General features: G+C 39.9%; 2 protein-coding genes and 1 long non-coding RNA gene across 4 annotated transcripts in view; 2 read left to right on the forward strand and 1 right to left on the reverse strand.

Moving 5' to 3' along the window:
* The window catches only part of LOC144665873 (uncharacterized), a 34,189-nt gene extending 27,787 nt beyond the window's left edge, over positions 1-6,402 (forward strand). Inside the window, exon 2 of the mRNA XM_078527158.1 lies at positions 5,236-6,402. Coding sequence (XP_078383284.1) covers positions 5,278-5,823 — 546 coding nt within the window. The 5' untranslated portion in view covers positions 5,236-5,277 and the 3' untranslated portion in view covers positions 5,824-6,402. The remainder of the gene's footprint in view (positions 1-5,235) is intronic.
* Positions 6,403-7,979: 1,577 nt separating this feature from the next.
* On the forward strand, positions 7,980-12,637 carry LOC144665491 (uncharacterized). Its single transcript, XM_078526725.1, has 3 exons — positions 7,980-8,118; positions 10,070-10,378; positions 11,736-12,637. The coding sequence occupies exons 1-3, from the start codon at positions 8,070-8,072 to the stop codon at positions 11,996-11,998; spliced, it is 621 nt and encodes a 206-aa protein (XP_078382851.1). The 5' UTR covers positions 7,980-8,069; the 3' UTR covers positions 11,999-12,637.
* A 44-nt stretch (positions 12,638-12,681) lies between these two features.
* Positions 12,682-20,731, reverse strand: LOC144665502 (uncharacterized). 2 transcript variants are annotated; one of them, XR_013572972.1, is made up of 2 exons: positions 19,959-20,731; positions 12,682-15,328 (listed from the first exon to the last, which is right to left on the reverse strand). It is a non-coding gene; the product is annotated as an uncharacterized LOC144665502 (long non-coding RNA). The 2 variants fall into 2 exon arrangements; XR_013572970.1 differs by lacking the exon at positions 19,959-20,731 and adding an exon at positions 17,457-18,211.
* Positions 20,732-24,142: the final 3,411 nt, after the last annotated feature.

Here is a 24,142-nt window from a genome sequence, read left to right on the forward strand (position 1 = left end):
CACAGTACTGGAATGTGCTTCCTGTGTTCTCGATTGTGACTTTTTTTCACGTGCACTGTGTTGTTTTTACATGCACCAATAGCTCAAAAGAACAATAATTAACACGCGTACCAAATAAGGAATTCAGATATTAATTCTGCATCAACCCATGTATATATAAACTGATCATGCTTAAAACTGTTGCTTCACTCTAACTGAAAGCAGATAGCTGAAGAAGAATTGTATAGCTGGTTCGTATTTCTTTTTCCTTTCATTTGTCTAACTGAGCCATGGCGTACGCAGTTGCTATTGCTTTTGTTATAGCAATGTACAGCTTCAGCCGCATTGCTGTGAAGGCTGAAACCTGCGAGGCTGTGGAATTTACGTCCGACAAGTGCAGAAGCGCGGATTACATTACTGTTTTAAATCAGAGAGTAAACAAGGGTGAAACGAAGAGGATAAAACTGCCGAGTGACTCGGAAACACAAATCCGATGGTACTGCGGATCATCAGAAGAGCGAACCGCGTGGAACAAACCAGCAAATCAGGTACGAGTCATGTATCAAAATGATGGATCCATTCGGTGGAGCATTTACAAATGCGCCGATCTCTCGGGCCCCAAGAAAGCGGGCGAGAACTGTGCAGTTCCCGAAACCACCGAATTCTGCCCCAAGTTTGGAGCAAACTCCAGTGCCTGCGTCTTTGAATTGAAAAAGTCGACTTCAAACGTGAACCAGAAGACAACAACTGTATCAATTGAAGGAACGCTGAGAGCGGAGGTAGAAAAGGAAGCCGGTCCACTTACAGCCAAGGGCTCTGCAGAAGTAAAAGGTGGAGTTTCCCATTCCGTCACCAAGGCCAAAATCGTCACATATGAATCCCGCTCGTTTTTGGTCATCCCACCCGGGTTCTCGTTCTGCGCCTTCACCAACAACACCAGCGTGCCTGATGTCAATTCTCCCACCGGGTTTCGTTGGCGATGCTCGTTTCCTGAGTACATTAAAGCAGAGGAGAAGTTTAGCAATGGTCGCTGCACAAGTCTGGAGATCTGTGACGTGGGTGTGTGTGGAAGTACAGCTGGAGGTGACTCCGTGCACATCGAACTTACCCTTCTGATAATTTGTATGATTGCTTTTTTTCGTAGTTACTAGCTTGTTTAGTTATTATTACCTGAGTGCAATGTCTTCATTACTGATGATGAAACAAACAATCGCTTTAGATTTTACGCACGCCTGCTTCCCAGCCACTGACAATATTGTCATGTATATTTGAGCACTTTCTCAAAGAAATATAAACAAAGGTATAATTAATCAGTTGCGAAGTAAGCTCAGAGTGACTCCACGTGTATCACAAGTCAAACAAAACAAATTCCTTGCGATTGGAACTTAATGGTAATGTAACAGTATGCTAAATACACTCTGTCGCCTATGTGAGTTAAAAACTCTTTTTGCCTGAACACGTTATTTGCATTGTTAAAAACTTGAACCGTTAAGAAAGTGGAATTAATACTTACTTTTGTTTTAATTTACGAATCTCCATACTTCGAGTCATAATGTTTTCACATCTACATGTAAGCAATGATAGTCTGTGTTATAATGGAACACTTTAATTGTTTTTTTTTTTATTGAGTTCTCGCTGATAACTAAGCTGAGTGCAAACTATTGTGTGTAAGCCGAGTATACATATATCGATAGGCAATGATTGTAATAACGCTTTCAAGGTGCAATAAAGACAAGCTTAATTATTTGACAACATGCTTTTTTTTTGCTGACACTAAGCAATGTTATAGGTATAGAGGATTCACGTGCTCATTTTCTCTAAACATTGCTGCATGGATAATCTCTTAAAAATATCGTTTTCTAGCTTATAGCTTTCTCAAATATTTAGCAAACTCTGCCAACTTTTCAGTGAAAGAAGTGGTTGCAAAGTTGTTAGTACTATTAGGCAATAGTCCATTTTACAGTTGCCTGCCAAGTGACCTGGCCTTTGAATGGTAGTGAGGCTGGAGGTGACCTTGCATTGATACAAACCTCTCTGCTTTATTATGTAAATGCAAACTAGTTTGCATCAAAACAACATGATTAACACAACAAAAGCAGTGAGGTCTGTATCAAAACAAGGTCACCTCCAGCCTCACTCCATTCAAAGGCTAGGTCACTGAGCAGACAACTGTAAAATGGACTATTGCATAATGCCAGTGTGTAAACTTGTTTGGCACGCATACTGGTTGCTTTGGTCGGCGTTATCAAAAACAACAACAACAAAAAAATGTTTATTATAACATTTTACAACGTGGACACCCCAGTGCGTCTTGTTGGACCCTTTTCCCTATTGCTAAGTGTATGTTGTTTTCCTTAAGCGTACCTACATCAAAAAAACGAAGAAAAGCATGTTTCTTATTGTTTTACGCCACAGTTGATGCCTCGCGCAGGTAACAAATAAGCCGGATTTTTTGCCTAAAGATAACCCTTACGTATGGATAACATATATTCACTGCACAACTGCAGTGGATGCTCAATCGTCATTCCGCAAGCGCTACTTCGTGCACAGTTAGTCCCTCCGTTCGCCAACTGAAACAATTGCTTTAGATAAACCAGTTGTGTTGAAAGTAAAACGCATCAAAGAAATCATGTATGATGCAGCAGTTAGGTACTCGCGAGGCAACGGAAATGGTCTAAATTAAGGTTTAATGGAGCTCCTAGCGTCAGCTCCATGCACGTTAAAAGGCAAATCCGAAGACAATGCCATGGTACCGTAAAAGCCTTCTGAAGAGGCCTCCCTCTACTACAGAGGCTTCCCTGAGGAGCACCCTTTACAGTGGCCTTCGTCACAGCTGTTATGCATCATTATAACCATGGCATCATTGAATGGGCCGAATCGCACTAGAGCCAGACATTTCAAATGTCCCTTGGCAAACTCCACAGGATTTGGGGTGTAGACAAAACGTGGACCCCCCTTTCTGGATCCCCCTTCTGGACCCCTTTCTGGACCCCTTGAATTTTTGGTAAAAAATTAATAATTAAAAAAAAAATTAATATAAATATTAAACAGGGCACACGACTCACCTGTTCTTCGACCGGCGAGTTTGATTTCCCTCAGATAGTGCATTTCTAGTTGTTATCACGTAATTTAACTTCTGAATAAATAAATTTGAATTTTATATCGGAGTTATGATAGACCACTATGGCCCACATCCTCTGGCGATGGCGATTTTGCAGTGAATTTGAAAATCCGCTGCGGCTGTTAAGCATGTCAGAACCGAGCGATTGCAGCAATTTACGGCAAACATCTTGTGAAATTACCTGTATTTAACTTGCTCGAGGCTGGATGGCGAGCGATTCGTGAAAGTGGGAAAATTGGCCAAAATCTGGGAGGATGTCGGCCTGCCTTGTCTCTTTCTCTTACTTTTGAACGGGGGCGACGGCTAGCAAGGAATTAACGGACTTAAAACCCCATCAAATCACAAACTACCACGCAAACAACAAAAATAGATAATTTGGGATGTAAAATCCAGTATGTCAAAGCGTAAGATATTGGTCAGCGGCAAATCCAATATGGCGGCTCGAAACAAAATGGCGGATACGATTGGTGAACTTGTACACTTGACATCTCGACGTTTTGGGAAGTTTTTGCACAAATACATTACGGAATTAGACGAAGTAGTTGATTGCAATAAGGAGATATTACTTCAACCGGGAATAAGCTGTGGAATTTAACCGGGAAATCGAACTCGTCGGTCGAAGAACAGATGAGTCATGTGCCCTGTTTAATATTATATTATTTTTTTGTACTTATTTATTTTTTTTTTACCGAAAATTAAAGGGGTCCAGAAAGGGGTCCAGTAGGGGGTCCAGAAAGGGGGGTCCACGTTTTGTTTACACCCCAGGATTTGGCTAAAGTTTGTCCGCCGACAATTTGTCTGTTGTCCACGCGCTATCGCACTAGCGTTTTGTTTACGTTTGACGAAGCCGAAATGCAGTACTTGGCGTTGAATCAGTATTTCATAATATAATTTCAGATGCAGCTGAGGATAATGCTGATAATTTTGTCTCTTGCTCAAATACAACTAGAGGGGCGAGCTTTTCTGAGACTGTACGAGATTTGAAGGCGAAGACGAAATCGCCGTAGGCATCCATACTTTTGGGCAGTGCCGTAGCAAGGGGAGGGGCCGGGGGGGGGCGTACCCCCCCAGTTTTTTCCCAAAAAGTAAAAGACCTGTATAAAATGTTGAAAATAAAATTTTATCTCCCGAGAGGTTTGAAACAATAACATGTGTACTTCTTTTCATTTTCAATGTACATAGGAAGATGCACAACAATATTAAACAGCCAAAAACTAAAACAAACCAGAAATGGTGACAACAATGTGTAAAAAAATGTCTCAAAATGTCACAAAAATGTCAAAATGTCTTAAATTTGCGATATGCTTAAATCACAAATAGCTCTTGGAGAACGCTGGAAATAGCATTTCCAAGCCTCTAGATTTCAAAATTTTCGGGGGGAGCATGCCCCCAAGCCCCCTAGCGGCTCGCGCCTCCTGTGCTCGTGTGCCCCCCCCCCCCCCCACTTATTTTACCCTTGCTGCGGCATTGTTTTGGGTTCTCCCTCGACCCGCCGATTCATGGTTTGACATTCATTACAATGACCCAAGAATCCCAGACGAATATTTTAGGAAACTGCTACGAATGAGAAAAGCTACCATCCGTTTGCTTTTGGGAAAGCTGTTTGGCGGGCTGTTTGGATCCGACATATTGCAAACTGAAGAACGTGCGAAAACACAAAGGTCACGTTCTATTGTAACATAAGAACGGGAATTAAACCCTGCTACTATACTCGTCACTTTTGACGTTTTAATTAAAACACAAACACCAGCTATTGTATTTTCGGTTGTTTGGTCCGATCCCATATGTCCTGCCTCGGAGCAGGTCATCGGAGACTTTGAAGTTTGCCCGTCCTCTGGAATGTTTGGTTGAAGCAAAAATACGCGAAGTCAAGCGACGACAGATTTTTGACATAAAGTAAACGAGTTTTGATTTGTCTGGCTTTAGTGCGATTTGGCCCGTTGCTCGGAAAAACATAGTCTGACATTCAGCCGTCCTCTCGACCCACTATCTCTATGAAATGAGTCATCAAAGTACCATTGTTCTCAAGTCACATGATCATCATATGGCAGTCGTATGATTTTTTAGCCAATAAGCAAAAAATGCGAACTTCTTTCACATTTCAACTATAGTCTTGCTGACTCTTGCATTGGGAGCTTATCAAAGTGCGCCGATAATTTTGGGAAAAGTCTTGCACGATGAAGATTTATTGTGACGGAATAGCGATTACACCAGCAGCACTTGTGACATATGAGGGTGTGAACAGTGTCTATCGAGAGAAGGGAGGCGAGCTGCTGTACATCGAAGGATCACGCACTTACGACACGCTTCGCTACGGAAAAAAACATTCCAAACTGCCCTTCGAGTTTACGTTCACGGATAGGTACGACCATCAGTGGAAAGTTGTGATTGACAAGAAGGACGATTGCGTCAACATGTTCATCCCGTGCGGTACTCAGATGCTGTGGTTTGGCGCCGATGAAAGTCCAACCAGAACTGGCTCAGATGCTCAAACACAGTGGGCGTCGGTTCAGTTCAGCTTTCATGATAAAACCTTCCTCCCGCCCTACCATGCAGGGGTCAGAATTGAGTTCCATGGATATAAAGATAAAACCACCGGAGAGTGGAGCGTGGATTCAGAGCGTTGGAACAACATTCTGGATTTGTCCAAGAAAGGAACAGAGGTAACTGGAGCTGTTATCGAGCAAGTTGAAAAGGGAGTCGCTATCGCTTCTGGACGCTAGTCAAACCAAGTACAGTCAGTCTCCTCTGTTAGTATATATTTGCGAACTTTATCTGATATGACGAATGAAAATGTAAGGATTTTAGAGAGTTAAATTTCAACTCTACGGGCGCAGACCCAGAGCGGTTTCCACCGTTTTAGAGAAATCGGTCAGATTTGCTGTAAAACGTTTTCTGTTATTGGTCTTTAAGATCATAACGATAGTGAGTTATAATTGGGCATTTATATTAAGGTTGTTATCATATTTAGCCGCATTTAGTGTATTCCATGTAAAGAAAAAGAAAAAAGTCAACAGTCGTTTCTAATTCAACTAAAAACAACGATTGACTGTAAACTTCACTCATATTTTATTCAGTAACGCATTGTATTTTCACTATGGATTAACTTGTAATTAACTCTGCTGAAAGCTTCTTGCGTCTTTGCAGCGGCTAAACAAAGATTCCAAGACAAATCAGCCGGCGACAAATTAGCGCCTGCTTATTAGTTTATTACAGTAGAATGGAAATTTGCTCGCATTAAATAAAAAAAAAAGAGGAGTACTTGGCACATCCGTGCAAATTCTGTTCTCTGCTCAAACAGAGCCAAACATTGCTTACTATATCTATATTTAGAAATAAAGAACAGTCAGTTTAGCAGCCAACTTCGACCAACTCTTCAGCTGCCAGATTTCAGAGTCCTTGACTTGCCACAAGTCGACTTCTTTTTGCCAAACAGTACGTCTATCAGATCTATATCCCTTTGGAAGTTCAGTATGTTTTTTGCTAACACATAATGTTAGCGTATGGAGCAATAGTGTGTCAGCTTTCGTAAACTTGTAATTCTACTGGTTCTCTTGTGTAGCAGTTTCTATTGTTTTGGGGGTTGGGGATCTGTTGTTTGTTCTTGTTCTCTCGAAGGGTAGTAAGCCGACCCCTAGTGTATGTAGTTCAGTTCAAACATTACCATTATAATTATCAAACAGCCGCTTTCTATTAACCCTCGGACGTACATTCAAATTCATATACCCGCCATGGTACAGGGGGGGGGGGGGTGATAGACCCCCCCTAATGTTTTGGTTCTAGCTATTACGGCACGGCAGTAGAAGTAGAAAGCCCTTAGCTTGCTATGTAGCCTGCGAGGTAGGATTAAGCGGCCACTTGCTCATTCCCCGAAGAGTAATGCGTGATCGCTTAAAGATGCCGTAAAGTCAATCAGGTCAGGTAAAATTTTACTCGTTTAGATAACTTGCAGTGTCCTCGTCTCTTGAAATAGTTGACTATGACATGAAAGGCGCACGAGGCGAGGGCTTGGGATGAGAAGGAATTGGCGCCGCTTATTTTGCGTTAGCTGGCACTCGCGGTAATGAATATAATACTCGTTGGCCTGTCGGAAGGCGTTTCATATTGCGGAAGCTTAATGAAAGAATTTGGTGGAATCTGGAATCCGAGATTTCAAATAGGTGTTGGGAATCGGGAGTAGGGAATCGGATATCAGGGATCAAGAATTTTTCGAATTTATTTTAATATTTTAACATATTTTCACTGGAAAGCCCTTTTCAGGGTGATGTCATGCATTAAAGTTTGTATTGTATTAAAGAATCGAGAAGGAAAGGGAAATTTCAGAATCCGGAATCCGGTCCACAGTATGCCTTTGATCTATTTACCAAACAATTTCGTTAAAATAAATCGCGCTGTGGTGTCTTGATGGAATTAATACGGTAGTTGAACAGAATCAGCCACACAGAACTCAGTTGTTACAAGGGACTAGCCTAAGACCTATGTACGCTACAAAAGAAAAGCAATTTTTTGTTTTGCAGTGATTTTTCGCTGCCTGGAACAACTATGGGATGATGACCTCTAAATTTGATCTCTGTTTATATGAAGTACGTTTCTGTAACTCTTTTTTTACACTTTTCTCCGACAGGTAATTGCATTCTGTGTTTTAATAATTACATTATTAGTGCGTCAGAATGGCAGCATTCGCTATCCGTAAAGTGTGCTAGTTTTTGTATAGTCCACATTAGTATACATGTCAATCATCGTGACCTCAAACAGCAAAACAAAATCTAATTGGAAGCTAAAAATGGCAAAGGCTTTGTATGACAAAAAAGGCTTCATTACAACGTGCGGCGATAACTGGATCTTGCCTTTCATTGGTTGAATGAAAGGAAGACAATAAGTAAACTGCTTTAAATTTCAGTACTTCAACCAATCCGTACGGAAACACTTATGTAGCTCTCGCTTCCCGGAGTAAGACCAACCTGAGGCAATGATGAAATCGCTTTTCTCTCTTGCGTTTCTGCTTTGCATCTCCACGGGTAAGTATCAGCCAGACTGGAAAAAGTTTGTAATGGGAGCTGAATTGATCTGTTGTGTACCTGAAGGCTTTCAGTTTTAAATTTTTGCACTGCCCTGCTAGTTAGTGGTTTTTATACTTTTAGTCCCGTCCTTTTGTAGAAAAAGTGGTTGGACCAACTCGATCAGTAATACTGGCTATCCTGGAAGGAAAGTTATTTTGTATTTTCACATTATCCGTTCTAATTGTTACGCACTACGTAACAATTAGAACGGATTCCCGTGATTACAGTGAAACGGATTAAACGTTCCGAACTTTATGACAATTTTGTTCAATCATGCGCCCTTTCACAAATCCGTCCGCAACAAAATCCGGGAATCTAATTCCGAACTTTTTATCACTGCTGGTATACGTAAATTAAATTTTTGAAACTTGAACAATTAGTTAGCTGCCTCTTATTATAAACAACTTGATGGTAAATATACGGAAGTTAGATTCCAGAGCAGCTGCCGTTAAGCAAGAAAGGCCCAAATTTCGTTACTAGTCTCTTTGGTGACGGATTTCAGGGACAAAGGAAGAAAGGTTCTACGCTACGTTCGACTCTCTTTTTCATACAATGTTGGCCATAAAAAAAGGCTCTGCACTCTGGCGTAGACTGAAGGTTTTTTTAATAATGTTCTCTGAAATCGAAATATTAGCCTTTTCTTGAGTCAGTTCAGTTTGCTTCTTTGGAGACTACATCCTTTTCTGTTTCAATTCCTCCATGACATTCGAAGGTGGGGGGTTAACTGAAGAAGCAGTAGGCAGTAAAGAAATAGCCAAGCCAGTAACCGTATATTTTTTTAAAGCGGCGGACAATTGAAGTAGAAGAGCGATAGCCTTTTGGAGGTCCGATTTATACCGACAAGAAGCTCGTCGACAACGCTAGCGCTGCTTCGACGAGCAAAAAAACGTCATGGCAAGTTAATATTATTTCAAAACAAAAATTGCGACTATCGCTCTAAATCCTATTTTTAATACTCCAAGAATCTCTCGAGGTTATACTTAAACGCAAAAATTTACAAGGTTTAAGTGACTGGGCTGTTTTTGCTTACAGCCGGAACAAGCCAATGAACTAAAATGCGAATGAAATGAGATTACACTAAGCTAAACATTTTGTAGGTCACTTGCATCAAAAACAGACCCTAAAATCACTAAAATGGACGTGAACAAGAAGTCTTTCAGCCCTTAACGTTACATCAATAACTGCTAGCTTCGGTCCTACAACGTACAGTCAAGCGAACTCGATATGATCCACTTTTAATGCACCCCTAAATTTCACGTGGGAAATTTCCGAATCCGAGGTGGGGGGGGGGGGGGCAATTAATTACGGTAAAACTATTTCGTTCTTATTCATTGTTGTACTTATCTACGACCCCACAAGCTGTGAGATTTAATTATAAATGGCATGGGTTTATTAACAAGCACAAACTGTCGTCCAAACTCTGCTGCAATGACTCCCTAGGTGGTGTGCAAAGGTTACATCACAAAATTTTAACCCCCGGTGTGTCACAGACAATCAGACCATGTCTGGCAAAATGGAGTTGGCGAGCCTGAATTTCAGCTGACATTTACTGTTTCACAAGGTGGCGGCATAACAATAAGGGCATATAAAAATACGATACACACTTAAAAAAAAATGAAAAAAAAAAGCGTCTAAACGAAGGTAGTGTTCTCGATGTTTCTCTTGAACTCAGTAAAGTCGCATACATTATTCATATTTCAATATTTTCCCCAACGCATGATAGATATAGATATGTTTTGAGAATAAAAACCTTTCTTTGTAAATAGTTGTAAATAGTTGATTCGCTAATATACTTTCGTGTGTTCGCTGAACCGTCGCTTTATGACTTCTTGTGGCTGTGGCTACGCTTTCTGTGATTAAACTATAACTTTCTTGTTTACCGACTTTTTGTGCATATTTTTGTCTGCAGCGCAGGGAACCATCTGCTACCAATGTTTATCTAATTATGGCTGGGATGACTGCGCCGCCAAACAAACAGTAACAGACTGTCCTGTGGGCAAGGATCATTGTGGCGTAGGCATCTTGGAAGTTTACAACCCGGATTCAGGAGAATATTTCATCTTTTATGCAAAGGATTGTTCCTCTAGCAGTGAATGTTGGAGCTTTCAAACCTCCAGAGAGTGTAACGAAGTCCGAGATCAAAACCCTGGAACCATTGTCAGTTGTCAAGGTTTCTGCTGTTCTGGCGATAACTGCAATGAAGCAAACAGCCCACCAGGTAAGGTTTACTAAACTTCCAGCAGCTCTTTGATCGTGGTATGAATCATCATTATTTTATGATTTTGAGATCTCAAAATGCCCATAGCATGATCCTGCTTTAGAGAAGGACCTTATGATAGCCAGGAACGGGAACGGGTGCTTTGAGTCTTTCACATGCACCTGTAGGTCCTGTCGTGCAGCCAAAAATATATGATCAGTTAAGTTTTCGTGGTGCTTTATAGATCACGCACTTTAGATATGCTAGAATCTTATTTTGGAAAGCTATGACGATGAATTTATTCCCCTTTTATAAAGGTTGGTGAAACATTTCAGTAAAAAAAATCGAATGACGAAATTATTTGAACGATTCGACTTGGATGTGATAACCGGCAATGACTGAAGCAGAACTTCGCTTTCAAGTAGAAAAAGTTATATTCCACTTGTTTTTGAAGCAATGTGTCAAGCTGCCACCAAGGCATCTGAGAATCATAAATCAATCTGAATATATAGTTCAATTTCCATGTAAAAGTGTAAAATAATATTAAATAAACCGCTATCTCGAACTTGGTTACCTCGAACTTCCCCTCAAACGGTTTGCAGTTTCCCTCGACTTAAATTTCACCATATTTAAGGTGTCTCGATGCAGTTTTTTCCGGACCATACCAAATACTTTCAATGGGCCGTTTAGCAGTCTTCCCAGACTCGGATCGATCGATTACACCATAATAAAGGTCTTAGGGAAATCGATTTTTAGCAGTTTGATAAGACTGCTGAACGACCAATTGAAAAGGTTAGGTATGGTCCGGAAAAGACTGTATCGAGACACCCTTATCCCCGATACCTCGAGCTATAATAACTAAAGAAAGAATTAGCAAGGTCTGCTAATGTTGTATTTCAATCAAAATCGATCACAATGGACAGTTGAAACGAGACCATGTTGACTTCGTTACTTGAACTCTATTACTTTTCAATGATATTCTACAGAGTATTTACCTAGACACAAGAAATAGCCATTGTTATACTGGGACCGTCACCCTCTCTTGGACGGTACGATATTTTGGAAAAACATGCATGCCAACCAACCAACCGAGATAGCAGGGTCCTGCTTTATAGACTTACTTTCTGTAGCCGATCTCGTATCTAAAGTCCTTATTTAATTTCAATAATTGCACATGTCCTTATACTGAGTTGCACGTTTTTTTTCCGCATTCTTTCGTCGCTACCTATAGCTACTCCCCGCTCCATCGTCCTTTCCCTTGCGCTTCTCTTGCGAAATTTTATTTTATGACATCCCCACAGTTACCAATACAATACAAACATACATGTTATGGATTTAAAACTTTTCAACGATGTTTGTGTTTCTTTGTTTGTTTTAGCTCAAACAGTACAACTTAAGTGTTATGCATGTCAATCAAGCACTGGCTGGGATGACTGTGTTTCCGCACAGAAGGAAATGACCTGTGCCCTCGGCAATGATCGCTGTGGTTCAGTCTTTGTGGATGTAAAAAGCTCCGCTGGTTCAGCGGCCACGTATGCTAAAGGCTGCTTATCACACAGTGAGTGCGTTGGAGGTGTGGATTGTTGTTCTGGAAATCTCTGCAATTCTGATATCCCTGAAACCAGCATTGCCCCAGTGTAAAAATTCCGGCATCCCAAGCAGTCCTCTGGGTTCGGTGGTCCGCGTCATCATGGTCTTGGCATGCTCCATTGTTGCCTTTGTGCGTTAATTATATAAGTTAAAGAACATTGTAGAACCCATCCTCGTGCCCAGGGTCTTCATTCCCTTTCACCAACGGTCAGAAAACGAGCGACCCTGGAAAGTTCTGATTGAAAGTCCGAAAACATCGAACTTCCGGTTGAATTGCTCATGCCTAGCTATTAAAAACTTGACCAACGAACTTTTTGTTGTTTTACTTTCGGCCATTTTTAATGTTTTTAAAACCAATCAAATTCGATCCTGTAAAGGAACTTTCGAGAGTCGCTCGCTTCGTCAAGCTTGCGCAGTAAGGAACGAAGACTCGAGGAACGAGATTGTGTAGGACCAGTGTAGATGAATGTATTGTAGGCTGACTGAAATATAGGCATTTTGTTTAGAAACGTATTTTCCAATAACAGACAAAAGTCCATATAAATGTAATTAAAAAGAAAAGCAAAAATAATTTGCGATGTAATAAGACGAAGTTCAATCAGCTTTTAACGCCAAGTTAGTTTAGTCCTCTTCGTTATGTGAGTTTCTGTATAATGGCCTGCCCTATTAAAGTAACGTTACCACGCTAAAGCGTATAGTCTGACTTTCATAAATACAACTTAGAGACTAAACACTGCGAAGTGGCAGAAAAGAGCGAGGGGCATTAATGATTAGACAATTACGGTGCTGGGAATATGCTTTTAAAGTAGAGGAACAATGATTCAGGGGCAAGGAACACGCTTAAAAAAAAAGAAACAGACGATTAAGGGGTGGGAAACGTGACTAGAGCAGGACAACAGACGACTAATGGGTCGGAAACATACGATTACAATAAGGGAACAGACGACTAAGAGGAATGGAAATGCGATTATAACAGGGAAAAAAACAATTAAGAGCTGGAGAACATTCAATTGAGATAGGGGAACAGGCGATAAATGGGGTGGGAAAATGCGATTAAAATAGCAACACAGGCGATTAACGGGCGGGAACATCCGATTAAAATACGGCAAAAGGAAATTGAGGGGCTGGAAACAGGCTATAAACGCAAGATAACAGGCAGTTCATTGTCGGGGGACATTTGATGCGAAAAAAGAGGGAACAGGCGATTAAAATAGGAAAAAATTTTAAAGGTTCAGGGAACAAGCGATTGAAATAGGGGAACAAGCGATTAAGGTTTGGGGGTAGTGTGTTTAAGACAGGGTATATATATATATAAATTACTTAATCATCATGATTTATTTAATATTTATCATCCGAACACCGTGCTAATTGATGTCTGTCGCCTTCTAGTGGGTACATTCCTTTATCATCTTACAGCTCCTGCGGCGAATTTTTTTCAAGGCTAAAGTTTGTCATGATAACTTCCAACATCGCCGTACGGCAACGTGAAATCTGTGTTTATTTTAGTGGCAACACTTTCCGCTCTCCCGTAGGCTTAGTATTGACAAAATATATTCAAAGCCGCCCCTCTTCCTCTAACTATCTTATTGTTATCTCCCAGACTCTCAGAGGCATGTGATCTCCCTGGGAACGAGGTCGCGGACTCGACCCTCCACTGCTCGGGAATATCAGCTGTACTCCATTGTACATAAATTGCCAACCTTAACCTTAACCTCGCCCAATGATCGAGGAGGCACTAGTATGCTCAATCGTTATTCCGCTATTTCGTGTACATGAAGTCCATCCGTACGCTAAAGAAAAAAGAAACGAACGATTTAAATAAACTAGTTGTGTTTAAAGTAAAAATCATCGAAGAAATCGTGTATAATGCACTACTTAGGTGCTTACGAGGCAACGGAAATGATCTAAATTAAGGTTTAACGGAGTTAGCGACTAGAAACCCTCTAGAGAAGGAAAGGGGAGAAAAGGGTTGGGGCTATTTCCATTTGCAGGATTTTGTTAGAAAATGCTATATCAGGTTTCACTTACAGACCTTAAACTCAGGCCTCCATATGCATGTATCTTACGAGTGATAATTATTTAAGATACTGCTTAGTGGATATATATTTCGCCGTGGTGGCAAACTTGGGGACGATTCGAGGTTGGAAAAGGCCGGTAACATATCAGGGAGAAGATAAGGATTATTAAAAATATTGTGTTCAGTTAGGTGATGCAGAAGCTTCCGTGAAACTTGATCGAGCCACCCCCGAAGCTGCGCACACATTCTAAATCAGCACGGAAACGTAAACTGCCACAAGACAAGGGCAGGGTCTTTTATGCTGTCTTGATGTGAACAAGCCTGAGGCTTAGCTTAATTGCAAATACAACGAGGGCCACAGCATGAAAATTGAAATCTAAGATTTAAATTGAGATTTAAGGAAAAGTGAAAGTAGTAGATAAAATATGAGCAGGAGATCTCTATGGACGTTCACAATGGCGAGCCGATAGGCTAACGGCTATAAAGATCGAACACGAATAAATTATTCTACTAGTGAAACGAAAACAACCAATTGAATGCGAAGTATTGCTATGCGATTCGGTAGAGATCTGTATCAAAAGTCAATGAACTCTATTGTTTGATTTGTATTGGGGTTTACAGTTGTGTACATGTGATCTGAATATTGCGCTGGGATTGGTTTGCACCGTCATGAATAGTTAATGAATTTTACAAAGTTGGTTCAAAGTTGCTGGAAGTTGGTTATCCAACTTTAAGCTATCAATTTAATGTTGTTAAAGGTCGTTAAACCGACATTTACGCTATAATACGTAAAAATACTTCAACTTGAAGTAAAGGAGTCTCTTTATCCGACTTTAAACTTGAGTGTAAAGCTGGTATAAAGTTCAGCTTAAAAAAAAGTATAGGTAGCTCGTGACTACGACAGGCACAATTGAAACTAAAACGTTCTGTGACAACATCGATATTCCAATATAATCAACTTGGATGTTTTAAATTATGTCAAAAATATTCAATGAATTTATAAATTACGATGGAATGTAAATAAAACCTCGATACAACACAAAGCCATGTACACCTTCAAGAAAATTAAACAAATGACAATAAATTCGAACACATTCGTATACATCTTCATGGGTTTACATCCAACCATCTCTCAAAAAACCTTTAAAATTATAAAAATGTTCAGGATGTGACGGTTGATATAATTATAGATGTAAGAGGAAGATTTTCAGCTTGATTTGCTCAAAAGTTCTCCAGTCTTGTCTGCGAATGTAGCTGAACAATTAGGTGTAGCCCCAGTCCTCCTTAGCCACGTGTTGTCACTGCTCATCCAGTCGTCAGGATGCAAGGAAGGCTAAGTCTACTGCCTCGTCGTCTTCGTACAGCTGAATAAAAGCCAAAAGAAAACAGATTAAGTATGCGAGTTAAAGGGAACTAGGAGTCAGCTGGACTTCGCTTAGCTAGTCCTAGTCTCCCTCCACCAAGTACACTTGTGCGATCGCATTGAGCAAAGGATCGTACCCAGTGGTATCGTGTTACCCTTTCGCGGGTTCACCCGCTCATCGCAACGAGAAATAGATTTCCCGACACCCAGCGTAGATCAAAGATGACAGTTATTTAGCCTCAGCAAAAATTCTCAACTGAAAGCTAAGAATTTTTTGCCATTTCTCAGACAATGAATAAAACGTTCTCATCGTAAAAATTAAAAGAATAAGTTCCCTCAGAACTAAATACTTTAAACTTCTTCTTCCTCAAACAATAAATAAGTCGTCAGATACTTATCTGTTACTTACTTAACATGAAAAACAATGTCACTCAGTATAAATACTGTGCGCTCAAGTCAATGCAACATCATCCTGACACCGGTCATTAATTTTCAAACACTAAATATAGCCCAAGCAACAACGTAAATAACTGTTCAAGCGCGCAGATACATTTATCAAAGCAATGAATGCCTGTCATCGGCCATACCAAGCTTAAGTGAACGAAATACGTCAAACTCTAAACACGCGCAATAAAAGACGTCAACGAGATACTTGATTTTTGAAATCTCTTACAGTCGACCACCGCCCCCGCCCCCGCCCCCCTTCTCCCCTTACGAACACCTCCATAATACGAACACCTCCCTAGTATGGACAATTCACCTGGTCTGAAGGTGACAAAAATTGATATAAACTCTACCTCTGTAATACGGACACTCTTTCCTGTCCCTTGGGTGTCCATACACAACCTACACAAGATATCTTTTGTGCACTCTTGTCTGGAATGAATGCTGTTTCTATTTGTTATTTATCCCTCTTATTAATGAGAAGTGTGGTGTGTCACCCTGAAATAGCCACAATCCGCGCCATAATTATTTAGAACACTTGAGCCTGTTTAAATTTAGCTGGTCAATCATGCATGCTTCCCCCTCCCTCCCCTAAATAAATGTTACCTTAAGACTATATATTATTTTATCGCGTGAGCAACCATCTACCTGATGCTATTTCGGCTTTTTTGCAACATTGAGGAGGGTGGGGGTGGTGGGGTAAGTTGGAGCACTGACACAGCATTTGTGACATCGATGGCAGTTTTCGATATTTTGGACCCGGTACTACACCCCCTCTTAAAATTCTTCTGTTTTATGTGGTTAGGAACTTTAAAGTTCCGTAAATGATTCCAATTGCCGGAAAGAAAAAAAATACCCCGGTTGTAATTTCTTAGGTACGTACAAAGCGCGTAAATAGTCACATGCATTGAGATCTGAGGAGAATATTCAGAATTACTGGTTTTTGTTCTAAATTATGCCATTCAGTGTGCTATGATCGATTCGGAGAATAAATTAAACCAGTGGTTGATTGATAAGAAATTTTAAAAACGCAATACGAAAAATGATGATCCCTACCTTGGCCCCCCCGGGGGGGGGGAATACCATATGTGGCCTATAGGTATGTGCCGCCCGATAGGGTATGGTTTTTGAGGTTCTCGGTAAATAGATATCAATTTGCTCCTTTTGGCAATGTGTTCCCGGTATGATCCGTAGATAGGGTACCTAAATTCTAAAAGCTAAAATAAACGCCCAGCTAAGCGAAAAAAGAGAGATATCTTAAAACTGAATTTTCTGTTCAGGTATTAGAAGAGCGATTTTATAAAGATTTGTTCTTGCCGTGCGCGGTAGCCGTTTGGGTCGTCACGGAACGCTTCCCTCCCTTGAATAAGGTGTCATCGGTTTGGGCCAAAAGGGTATCAATTCGCTCACCGTAAATAGGGCAGGATTAAGAACCTGGCGGCACACCCCTATCCGAAATTTATGGGAGTACCCCCCCCCCCCCCCGGTCCTTGGCCGAACGTTCTTTTAATTTTATGCTTAGAAAACTTATTTAATTAATATCAAACCCAATATCAAAAAATCAAGATTCCGAAATTTGGTAACTTAACAATGAACATATCGCGAAAACAGCCGAAGTTATCTTATTTCACTGACAAAGTCTAAAAGAGTTACATGTAGAAAACTTAAAATGGCCAAGCGCTTACCAGTCGCGAATCTCTCGTCGTGTTCCTCTGGAATCTTTTCGGTTTTCTGCAGTTGTCTGTTGCCGTCATCAATGATTAACAACTTACGGCACGCGTTGTACAGGGACAGAATCGTTACAATTAAAAGCATTACCACTGCCATGATCAAAGATGATGTAAGTGTTGGAAGTACGTAATGGATATACTCCATTTTCTTAATTCTCTTTGCAGCTCCTTGGCTAGTTCCGGTGAGTGCAGTTACTGCTCAGGTTACTACTTGATCACTAAATAGCCACACTGCGTTCTTCGACTGAATTGATCTTGAGTTCTCCTTCTCCGTTATATGTTAAATGACCTTGAGTGTTTGCTTGTTATGTTGTTCTTGTTTTTGAAAAGAGGACAAGTGCACAGCTGGGGATTATTTGTCAAGGTCTAGACTATGACGTCAATACGACACGCGAGTATGACTTTTGAACGTATAAAATATCAACTTAACCACAAACTGGAAGGATATCAAGTTATGTGAACAAACTGCTAGTGCATTCAGAAGGTTATTTATTCGTTTATTTTTCTGGCAGGCTCATTTGTATTCATTAGACAAATCGAAAGCGTTTCATCTGACCTTAAAGTGTTTTGCGTCAAGTTGTCTGTACACACCCACTGGACCTATTAATTAAGGACGGCATATCTTACCAAAAATGGCCTTTTTTTCAACTTTGTCGTTCGTAATCCGTCTTAATCTTTCCAGTCGAAACCATCCTTGTTTATTTTCAGTTTAATTGTAGTTTATTATCACTTTATTAACACGGGTTGCCATTACGTTGAAAGTAAAAAAAAAAAAATATATATTCATAATATCGTGGCATCGCTCCTTTAAAAGCTCTCAGTTGAATCAATATGCCTAAGTGTAAATTAAATTGTTTAGTAGGATGGAGATGGTAGTGCTTACTTGTAAAAAACAAAACCAGCATCAGTAAAGACGCTTAAATTACATCAAACAAACTTCAGAAAAAAGAAACTTTTAACAATGCTTAACGGAAAGATCGATTGCCGGACTGTAAACAGTCGAGCAGGGGGTCCTTTTGGAATTCCTAATAAACGAGGGTCATTTACATGTTACACATTTCCAGTCTTTGTTTTGACATTGTTGACAGCGATAATGTACTCATCCCGTTGCACAAAGTTTATCGAAGGCTTAGGGATCTTTAAGAATTGAAATTAATATGGCTGGCAGATTTCCCGTACAGGCGGAAAAACACAGAAACGGCTTATAAGTTCATCCCTTATGCAAACTGATTTCCGGCTCAAGCATTATTCAAAATCTCTAAAACGTACTATCAATTCAAATTATTTCCTCTTTGAAAGGCGCCGCGATTCGTGTGCCATAGTTTGTATAGCAACGCCTATGGCAACGGTTGTTGATAGTTAAAAAAGGGCTGATATATAAGTATACCCATTTCATCATATTTCAATTACAATTTATATTTAAGCTTTATATACTTTAGCTTTATATTATCTTATTTATATATAAGCTTTGTATCGTAAAACTCTATGATTTTTATTCTGAACATTCTTTTGATTTCCAATGTTTACGTTAAAAAGTGTGGAATTGGGCATTAATAAAAAGGTATTCTACCTCAAAAAAGTTTGTAGCCTTGTAGACTTTTTTTTTCATAATTAGACTGAAAACACCAAGAAATCAATTCCACACTGCTGAAACAATTACTGGCTCATTACTATGACGAACAGTGTGTCTACTTATGACGTTATCACAAAAGAACTTGTTTTGGAAAAAGACAAAGAAACATTCAGGAACTGCTAATTGATATTCCAAGAGGTACTATACTTGACATTTTGAGTCACGAAAGACAACTTATCACGCAATGGAAAACGAAGCTCTGAACGTTGCCTTAATCAATATAGTCTGCAAGATTTGCTAGAGTCGTAAAATCAGATTATAAATGTAATAAAATTATCAGTATTACGAGATTTCATTATGGCGACTAATAAATCGTCTGACCGGTTAATGCTTGGGTGCATTTCAACAACCTGGCCGATAATAATTTATCTGAATTATCTTGATGAGGTTCCTCTGATAAGTATAATTGAAACTTCGAAGTATATTGCCGAAGACTGACAACGGAATGACCCAACCAAATCCTTTGGTATTCTGTTTGCCTTATTATAAATTATAAACCTAATTATCAGATATCAACTTTTTTGCTGACTTATCATAATTGCCAGTTTACTGAACAGTGAGTTAAATAAAATAAATTCTTGTAGGTCGATATTGGTTTCAAGCAAGTTGCACCCACGAACTTTATCAGAAACGTTTTATATCGAAATGGCTGTAATGCCATGATGGAAATTATACATGCAGTATCATGCAACACAAACTTTAAAAATTTCTATTGTCTACAAAATGATAGTTGGAAATGCAAATAATTAACCAAGACAACAAATGCCTTCTGTATTCAATCATAATAACAATAGCAAACAAGTTAACTTCTCCGCATAACTTACCAGTTGCAAACCTTTCATCGTTTTCCTCTGGTTCTTTCTGTTGTGTCTTTTCGTGAGGCTTCACGAGTCTCGTGCAACGAACATTGTACAGAATTGCAACAAGTAAGAGCATTACCACTGTCAGCAGCGACGAAACGAACACCGGCATTATGTAAATGTTATTAAACTCCATTCTCTTTCTTGCACAGTTTTGCCCGCAGATGATCCTGATTTATAGAGTTCACGAATTCGTACATTCACTACAGAAAGGAGTTTCCAGTGCTGTTTATCTTGCTCGCTCCTCAGATTTTGACAGAATTGCTGTTGATGGTCTGGGCTCGATCTACTCATGTGCAGTATATTTGACTCAAGTGTTTTGTTTTGTAACGAGGAACTGACGACAAGGTAAACAGCGTGAAGGCAGTAAAGAATGTGACGTCATGGAACAGTAGATCTCAGTTTATATTGGACCTTATGAGATCAGCTGCCCTATCGAAGCTTCTAGCGGCTTCTTTATGCAGCGCGGAATAACGGTTCGGTTTGAGCTATTCTAAATAAAGTGCGTAACTCTTGTTGAACAATTATTGACCAGCTACTAGAGGCTTAATTGAGCAATTCTTATGTATCTAAACTGACGAATTAATAAAACATACAAGGTACTGCTAAGACGGAAATATTGCTGCAAATTATACGATATAAGTCGGCTGTAATTTGAAACGGGTCATGTTTTCTAATGGCAACTTAAACTGAAATTATAATTGAAAAAAAGGCTTTGATTTTTTTTTATTAAGAAATGCAATGGCACGTTTCTTTCTTTCACCGAAAAATACACCTGTTTTACTAATCCACAGAACTTGACAGATATCAGAAAATTATTATTTGCGTGCATGTAGCTAAAGAAGCACGTTTCAGAACATTTCAAATTCCGGAAGAAACAATTTGAGGTTCTTATATGCTCTGAGTTGGTATTGGTCACATAATATTCGTCTCATATTTGTGGCCTTAGGTTATGTAATAGCGACTGACCTCTGGCAATAAGCCTTCCGTTTCGAACTCAAATTAATCATTCGTCCTCTATAGACAGGGCCGTGATTTTAACCGACAATATTAAAAAAAAAATATTTGGTTGGGAAAATAATACCCAGTTGAACAAGATTGATTTTTTCTTTCAAGAAATAGCTTACTAAAAATGTTTAAGAGAGAGTTTTAGAGCTTCTAATTCTCCAAATTTTCTGGAGGGCATCCCCCCCCCCCCCCCCCCGAACCACCAAGCAAGATCTTGCCTCGTCTATGCCAAAAGTCTGGTTACGGCCCTGATAGACATTTTTTTTAGCCAAACTACAGTGCATTCAAGGGTATACTGCAGGCCCCACTATCCTTTGTAGCTTTTTTTCAACCGCTTCTCGTGATCGTGCTCAGCTCGAATTAATATTTGCCTTGGGTTAATCGATATTTCTTTCACGCGGCATTGCTTTTAGCTTCAGTTACAACGGCGCTTGGTTGCTCTCAGATGAGCTGAAACAAATAAATGAGTTCTATTACTACAAGTATCGACAAAAATCACATTTGTCATGCACGGAAGGGAAGATGGTCATGAGAAAAAATTTTATACTTATCTTGTAGCAGCTTTTCTTCCTTCTCCACTTCCTCGAATGCAGCAGGCAGAATTGCAATTGGATGTTTTAAAACGTTTGGAAAATTGCGTTTGCGTGATCAAACTGTACTTTCAGATCAGCACTTTAGCATATAACCCACTGTATACATGTATACTATTAGCGTTGTCATGTGCGTTGCCATGTCAGCTCAGCGTTCCAAACATATTTCCAAGATAATTGTCCTTCAATCGTCAAATTAAAGCTGATGAAATGCTTTAGGCTAGATGCGATTTGATCACTGAGTATAAGGCTCCTCTACATTTCGCACTGGCTCGTTCAGAAACGTTGCGCCCACGTCGGGTATCTAAAAGGAATTGCAAAGCAAAGTCGTTAGGAAGCGTCGCCTTTTTAAATGCCTAAAGGAGCAATATATGCCACGGTGTTTTAAGTGATTTTTCTGTTTAGTTTCAGTTTGAGGAAACCTTATTGAAATAAGAGTTTTCCAACGTAAAAAACATCAACAGAGTAATTGAAACTCAAAATTAAACAAGGATGGTTTTGTCGACCGGTTTTGACTGACGAAGTTCACGAAGGACTATAATCGCCAAATTTGAAAAACTGTGCCAATTTTTTCAAGATCTCATGGAGTGGTGTCCGTGATGTAGCTCCTTTAATCCTCATCCTAATCTTAACCCTTTTTTATGCTAACTGACTGACAATTGCTGCTTTAACGTTAACGTTGTGATTTAATATTTAGAGAGACTGGAAGGTGCCAATGTAGTTGCCCATCGTCTGGAAAGGGACTTTTCCCGGGGTTCACTCTCAAAATTTAGGTGGGGGTCTATAACAGGGTGTGCGGAGCCCCTCCTGAAACCATTTATAGGAGTCATGAATGGTCTATCAAAATTTTTGCAGTGCTCGAAATGCTCGCAAATTTTTAGTGGGTGCTCGTTTGCTCATGCTCGCATAAATTTACAAGTGCTCGCATGATCGGTTTTAAGTGGAGGTAGTTTTTGAAAAGTGCTCGTTGCTCGCAAGGCTAACTTTTGTCAATGCTCGTGCTCGCAAAGAAAAACGCTTTGCTCGCAAAGACCATTCGATACCCCTACCATTACCCTACTTTAGACCAAACAATAGGATTTTCCCTACCCTATCTCGGACCAGACCTAAAAATTGATAAAGGTACCTCTTGAATAATGCAAGCACCACTTGGACAAACAGCAGCGAAGTGAAACCGGATCTTGGCGTAGATCAGGATCAGCAATATTGAATAAAACGTAAAACCAAATGCAAGGCTGATCGGACAGCTAAAAAGGCAAATTTTATTGCCCAATATTTCGGTGAGACAAAACTAACCTTCTTCGGGGGCTGCAAAAAGCTAAGTAAATATGGAAATAGACGGTTACGGCAACATATTAGGAATGATGCTTATAAAAAAGATGAAATACATTGAACCCATTTATAAGAACCCAGATTTATAATTTTCCAACTAAGTCTAAATAGGTTCTTATAGAAATGGTATTTAATGGGATTTTAGGCTACGTAGGTTCTTAAATAGGTTCTTAATTTGATAAGGGCACTAGCGATCAGCACAGATAATTACTACAGGGCACAATATATATTGCTGAATCAAATAATTCTGGGGCGGATCCAGGGGTGGTTTGGGTGGTTCGGTCGAACCCCCTAAACTGAAAGAAAAAACATTCTAACACGATCGGCGAGCCGTTTCTGACGAAAAAACATAAGTGAACGAAACAAAATGCCAGTCTATTTTTTTTTACATAAGCGCTTCAATTCCTTCCATTGATGCGGGCACAAATGTAGACATTGCTTAAGTCTCCGAGATGTATATGTCAGCTCTCCCAAGCCCACAGACTCTCAACATTGAACATGATCGTTGGATGAGAAAATGGCAATCAGTGACGGACAAACCAGACGCGCTTTAACCTGCCTTACTGCTTTTGTTTAAATTTCCCTTAGGTTAACAATTGACAATTTTATTGATTACACTTTCTGTCTATCTACATGCTCGTGATCCAGAAATCTTTCCGAACATCCACCTGTTGTTGCGAATTGCATGTATAATTCCGCTCAAGCAGCACTTTAAAACTAGTCAAGCGTTACCTTTAGACCACGATGACAACCGAGAGACTCCTTGGCCTGACCGCGAGTATTCATTATGAAAAGCCTGTCGATTACGATGCTATACAGTTCCGAAATTAGCCGAACAACAACCTCGTAGAATGTTACTCGTTAATCCCATTTTTGAGGAATCTTAAGCGTGACTTTTTAGAACACATTAAATAGCGAAAAATATATTACAGTGCTTTTACTTTCATTTTGTAGGTGTCAGTTGATTGTTGTAAAGACTTAAACGTAGTCCTTGTTTAATAAAATAGCTTTAAAAATAGATGGTTTGTTGAGGTATAAACCGTCCACAATCATCCCTCAAAACGATTGAAATCGCATTTCCGAGTACTAAAATTTCAAAATTTCCCGGGAGCATGCCCCCGGACCCTCCCAGATGGGTCCGCCTTCGGCGGTCCATTTGTTCGAACCCCAGCCCCCTTCTCGAAATCCTGGATCCCGCCCCAGTAATTATCTATGATA

The sequence above is a fragment of the Oculina patagonica genome, chromosome 1, assembly GCF_052425735.1.
Source record: "Oculina patagonica isolate OP01 chromosome 1, crgOcupat, whole genome shotgun sequence".
Taxonomy (NCBI): Eukaryota; Metazoa; Cnidaria; class Anthozoa; order Scleractinia; family Oculinidae; genus Oculina; species Oculina patagonica.

Excerpts from the sequence above, each read along its gene's own strand:
- LOC144665491 (XM_078526725.1), top strand. The coding sequence starts at position 8,070 with ATGATGAAATCGCTTTTCTCTCTTGCGTTTCTGCTTTGCATCTCCACG. Across the intron at positions 8,119-10,069 it reads TCTGCTTTGCATCTCCACGG|CGCAGGGAACCATCTGCTAC; the intron begins GTAAGTATCAGC and ends TTTTGTCTGCAG. Across the intron at positions 10,379-11,735 it reads TGAAGCAAACAGCCCACCAG|CTCAAACAGTACAACTTAAG; the intron begins GTAAGGTTTACT and ends TGTTTGTTTTAG.